Source organism: Salmo salar, chromosome ssa18, assembly GCF_905237065.1.
Source record: "Salmo salar chromosome ssa18, Ssal_v3.1, whole genome shotgun sequence".
Classification (NCBI taxonomy): domain Eukaryota; kingdom Metazoa; phylum Chordata; class Actinopteri; order Salmoniformes; family Salmonidae; genus Salmo; species Salmo salar.
In genome coordinates this window covers 53,022,154-53,028,153 of record NC_059459.1, presented here as the reverse complement: position 1 = coordinate 53,028,153, position 6,000 = coordinate 53,022,154, and the positions used below count along the sequence as shown (strand labels likewise).

The 6,000-nt window shown below is 47.9% G+C and overlaps 1 protein-coding gene across 6 annotated transcripts in view; it reads left to right on the top strand.

Moving 5' to 3' along the window:
* The first annotated feature begins 217 nt into the window (after positions 1–217).
* LOC106577482 (protocadherin-7) overlaps positions 218–6,000 on the top strand; it is a 220,039-nt gene continuing 214,256 nt past the window's right edge. For 5 of the 6 annotated variants that reach the window (XM_014155498.2, XM_014155496.2, XM_014155502.2 and 2 more), the window contains exon 1: positions 218–4,333. In XM_014155498.2, the coding sequence (XP_014010973.1) occupies positions 1,256–4,333 (3,078 nt within the window). In that variant the 5' untranslated portion in view covers positions 218–1,255. The remainder of the gene's footprint in view (positions 4,334–6,000) is intronic. The other variant, XM_014155497.2, reaches the window with a different exon arrangement.

Genomic DNA, 6,000 nt, shown 5'->3' with positions numbered 1-6,000 from the left:
TCTCACTATACCCCCGCTCGGCACCCTGACTAAAACCATTCGAAAGGGTAGTGTGTGATGCATTGCAATTGCATTTTCTTCATGTGGTACTGAGTCACATTTGGTTAAATCATCCCCTTATTAACAAGAAAAAAAGGACCCTCGTCTCTCTCTCTCTCTCTCTCTCTCTCCCTCTCCTTTTAACAAATAGGCTACTTCGTCGCCTACCCTCTAGAAACCTACCAAACAAGTTCAGCCCTAGTTACGTGCGCTGGGGAACGAAACTGGAGAGGTGGAGAGAGCGCGCGAGACACAATTGTGAATCGCTCTCACAGTCCAGCAGATAGGTGCTGCTAACGCACGCTGCGTTCATGCATGTGGCGAGTGGGCGCTTGGATTGAGAATGCGGAAAAGAAGGATTCTCCCGTAAAATTCACCGACATTTTCCAATATCTACATCGGGAATTACAATTGTCCTTGTTTGTTTCATTTTTAATATTCCCTCACTATCAGTTTTTTTTTATTCTATCCGTATTGCTTGCGACTGTGAGAACTGTGAGAACTAACGCTAACTACTTACGGGCTGCTTGTTATAAGTGAGTGAATGTAGAGAAGAAATCAGAGTGCACGGATGCTGCTTGGATAGGCTACTGGACACATGTGTTTCTTATACGCTGCTTCAAGGTAAGAAGACGAGTGGCTCTGTAAAGTAGCCAACTGTATCATTACAATTTGGGAATCTGTGCGGGCATTTCATTGCCACTAATCTGTGTTGGAAATATCTTCGAAGGAATCTTGACCATTTACATCGCTTCTATATCAATCTGGGAGATTTTATTTTTTGTCTCACTGAATAAACTCGGACTGATTCAACATTAAAATAAAATAAGATAACATTTTGGACATTTTCTCTTTACAGGCATGATAAAATATTCTGAATCCTTATGAATTCATGACATAGGATATAACCAGCCTGAACGGACTGTTAAAGAAACATTTATTCGTTACTGGAAAAAAGGGGTGAGGATAATCCCCCCCCCCCCCACCACCAAAAAAAATAAATGAAGAAAAGTATAGCCGGTGCACTTGCTCTTATTCACTGCAGTTGAAGCGGTGTTGGAGTGCGTCCGGATATGAAGTCTTACACATCCTGAAACGAAGGACTTCAAATTAACCGAGAAGGAAAATTATGTTTTCCAAAAACAATAGCAGCAAGTAAACGTCATCCTCATTCGATTCAAGGCTTTAAAATCCAGTTAAGACATTGCGGGGAACAATGAGGACTACTGGCGCAGTGGACTATATATGCTACAGTATACTTATCCTGCAGCTGCTGAATCAGCCCGATGCCAAGCAAGTATTGCGATATCGCTTGGCTGAGGAGGGACCCGCCGATGTCAGGGTAGGGAATGTAGCCAAAGATCTCGGAATCGTCGCCGGGTCTGGTGAGGTGACGTTTACCCTCGAGTCCGGCTCTGATTTTTTCAAAATAGATAATATAACAGGCGAGCTGACCACTAATGAACGGCGGATAGACCGTGAAAAATTACAGCAGTGCCAAATGATATTTGATGAAAACGAATGTTTCATAGATTTTGAAGTGTCAGTAATTGGACCAGCTCAGAGCTGGGTTGACCTGTTCGAGGGGAAAGTCATTATTTTAGACATAAATGACAACACCCCGTCTTTCCCCTCTCCTGTTCTGACACTGTCAGTGGAGGAGAATAGACCGATTGGCACTCTCTATCTCCTGTCCACTGCCACCGACAGAGATTTTGGCAGGAACGGAATTGAGAGATATGAGCTTATTCAGGACAGCGGGGAGAGCTCCAGGCGCCTGGGTTCGAACTCAGGGGGACGCGGAGTGGACAGCAGGAGATTTGATGAGGGGGCAGCCGGGAGCAGCGTCTTTGAACTGCAAGTTGCTGACACAACTGATGGGGAAAAACAGCCGCAGCTCATCATTAAAGGAGCGCTGGACAGGGAGCAGAGGGACTCTTATGAGCTCACCCTGCGTGTTAGGGATGGGGGCGACCCCCCACGCTCCTCCCAGGCCATCCTGCGGGTGATGATCACTGATGTGAATGACAACAGCCCCCGCTTTGAGAAGGCAGTGTATGAGGCTGACCTGCCAGAGAACAGCTCCCCTGGTGCCCCCATCCTGCAGCTGAAAGCAGCTGACGCAGACGTTGGGGTGAATGGTCAGATTGAGTACGTATTTGGTGCGGCCACAGAGTCAGTGCGTAGGCTGCTGAGGCTGGACGAGAGCTCGGGGTGGCTTAGCGTGCTCCATCGTATTGACCGCGAGGAGGTGAGCCAGCTGCGCTTCACGGTAATGGCAAGGGATCGAGGTCAGCCACCCAAAATGGACAAGGCCACCGTGGTCCTCAACATCAAAGATGAGAATGATAACGTGCCTGCTATCGAGATTCGTAAGATCGGACGCATTTTTCTGAAAGATGGAGTGGCCAATGTGGCAGAGGACGTAGTGGTGGACACGCCTATAGCCTTAGTCCAGGTGTCAGACCGCGATCAGGGCGAGAACGGCATCGTGACCTGCACTGTGGTGGGGGATGTGCCCTTCCAGCTCAAACCGGCCAGTGAGATTGAGGGTGAGATGAATAAGAAGAAATACTTTCTCCATACATCAGCACCGCTGGACTATGAGGCCACACAGGAGTACATCGTGGTCATCGTGGCTGTGGACTCAGGAAGCCCTAGCCTGGCCAGTAATAACTCGCTTATCGTGAAGGTGGGAGACTTCAACGACAACCCACCCATCTTTAGCCAGAACGTGGTGGAGGTGTCCTTTCCGGAAAACAATGCCCCAGGTGAGAGGGTGACCACAGTGCAGGCAATCGATGCTGACAGTGGCAAGAATGCGGAAATCGCCTACTCGCTCGTCTCCTCTGTAAATGGGATATTCTCCATTGATGCAGACAGTGGTGACATCAGAGTAAACACCATTCTGGACAGGGAGCAAACAGAGAGGTATGAGTTCAAAGTGATAGCTAAAGATAAGGGCATGCCCATACTCCAGGGGTCAGCCACTGTGGTGGTCCTGGTGGCAGATAAGAACGACAATGAGCCAAAGTTCATGCAGGACGTGTTCACCTTCTACGTCAAAGAGAATCTAACACCCAACAGCCCTGTTGGCATGGTGACCGTCATTGACGCGGACAAAGGCCAGAATGCTGAAATGAGCCTCTTCATCGAGGAAGAGGAGGATATCTTCTCCATTGAGAATGACACAGGAACCATTTTCTCCACCATGTCATTTGACCGCGAGCAGAAGACTTCATACACGTTTAGGGTCAAGGCCGTGGACGGTGGAGACCCGCCCAGATCTGCCACAGCCACCGTGTCACTTTTCGTGATGGACGAGAACGACAACCCGCCAACCGTCACCTTCCCCATCAACAGCTCTTACACCCTCCTGCCCCCCTCCAGCAACATCAGGACTGTAGTACGAACCGTCATGGCCACTGATACGGACACAGGGATCAACGCTGACCTGAACTACAGCATCATCGGCGGAAACCCCTTCAAACTGTTTGAGATTGACGGGGGCAGCGGGGTCATCTCACTGGTGGGGAAGCTGGAGCAGAAACACTATGGCCTCCATAGACTTGTGGTTCAGGTGAACGACAGCGGCCAGCCCTCCCAGAGCACCACTACCCTCGTGCATGTCTATGTCAATGAGACCCTCTCCAACTCCACTATCGTGGAGGCCCAGGTGGCCAAGAGCCTGGGTACGCCGCTCAATACCAACATCGCTGGTGATCCCAACTACGATCTGGGTAAGCAGCGGCTGAGCATCGTCATCGGGGTGGTGTCGGGCATCATGACAGTCATTCTCATCATCCTCATCGTTGTCATGGCCCGCTACTGCTGCCCCAAGAACAAGAATGGCTATGAGGCAGGCAAGAAGGACCACGAGGACTTCTTCACCCCTCAGCAGCATGATAAGGGCAAAAAGCCCAAGAAGGACAAGAAGAACAAGAAATCCAAACAGCCACTGTACAGCAGCATCGTCACCATTGAGGCCTCCAAGCCCAACGGCCAGCGCTACGATGGCGTCAACGAGAAGCTGTCTGACAGCCCTGGGATGGGCCGGTACCGGTCTGTTAACGGAGGGCCTGGGAGCCCGGATCTGGCCCGGCACTACAAGTCCAGCTCGCCACTGCCCACGGTCCAGCTCCACCCCCAGTCACCCACGGCCGGGAAAAAGCATCAGGCTGTTCAGGACCTGCCCCCTGCCAACACCTTTGTTGGCACCGGAGATAACATTTCCCTTGGATCTGACCACTGCTCTGAGTATAGCAGTCAAACCATCAACAAGTACAACAAACAGGTAAGAATACATTGACTCTATATATATATATATATATATATATATATATATATATATATATATATATGCATAGTTTTTTCTTCTTTTTTTCTTTCTGTTTTCAAATGTGTCATGTTTCTCCCTCTCTTAGTGTTATCTCCTGCGTAATGCCTCCTGACAGGGCTAGTCTCAGTAGTCATGTTGCTTTTATGGTGCTAATATGTGTCAAGTTAGCTGTATTGATCTGTTTGGGTTTGGAGTGCCATTCACCATGTAATATTGAAAAGGAAATGAGGACATGCCAGGATATCATTTTCACTCGCCTAAGCATATCCAGCTCTTTTGCTCTCTCTAGTATTGTGAGGCGGTTTAGTTTGACTGGGGTGTCACTTTTGCTGACCTATGCACGTATGTGTTTTGAGTGTTGTAGACAGCTTGCATAAGGGTCTGGTTTGCAGTTATTCTATCACAGTGTGGCTAGGTAGCTAGGATACCCTTCTGCTAGGTCAATAACTCCCCGCCCTCTTCTTAACAAGGCAACCTTTTTCTTCCTTTTAGAGGGTGAAAAAAACAAGAGAAAGGAAAAAAAGGAAGACATTGTGAATATGAAATACAGGAGTGGCCTTCTAAAGGAATGCTAACAAAGGGTGCCGTGTTTTACTGGAATTCAGCTTGACTAGGAACATCTGGGCAGGAGGTCACAACATTCCTGTGCCCTGATGTGTCTGTATCAGTTCACTGACCCAGCAGTGAAATCAGGCTTACCTAAACCTCTCCCTCCTGCTCTTTCTCTCTCTTTCTGTCTCATGTTCTGTCTCAGACATGTTCTGTCTTTCGCTCTCTCCATCCTTTCTGTAGGCTACTCTCATTTATCTCTTCATCCATCCATTTCTCTCTCTTCCCTCTTTCTCTCTCTCTCCTTCGTCTCACTATACCCTCTTTATTTCCTTATGACACCCATCTCTTACGCATTCTCCCTCCGGCCATCCCTTCCTCTGTTTCCTATCTTCCTCGCTCCTCTCATCGACTCTTTGTGCCATCATTCATGGCTGCACGCATGACAGGGACATTCATATTCTAGGGAACTGTGAATTAATCAATTCATATCATTATGGTTCTTAAAAAAAAAAAAATCTATGAAAAAGCCAGGTGGTGGGAAGCAAGGTTAATACATTATGAAGTCGGTTCCTTTTCATCTGCATTTACCAGGAAAATAACACTTACCCTATTGTTTCATATGTTTTCTATGGCAATCTAATGCATTATTGATTGTTCTCTTATGTGTTGTAAGCAGCAAACTCCTCTTGCATTCCTGAGTGCTGTTCTGATTGGACTGATTTCTCTCTCTCTTTCTTGTTCTCCCCCTCATCTTGTTTTCCCCCTTGTTCTTCTCTCTCTCTCTCTCTCTCTCTCTCTCTCTCTCTCTCTCTCTCTCTCTCTCTCTCTCTCTCTCTCTCTGGCAGTATCCGCCTCTGCATCTTTCCCTTTCCTCAAAGCCGCCTCCTCTCCCACCCTATCTTTCACTCTCCTCTATCTCTCACCACCACACCAATTTCTGCCCCTCTCCTCAAAATCATTGCCCTCAATTTCTTTTTGCTCTTTTCCTCGCCTGTCTTTTTTCTTGCAGTGTCTCTTTCTTAATTAATCTTCTCTCCCTTACTCTACTCTATATCCCTTCCCCTCCTGCT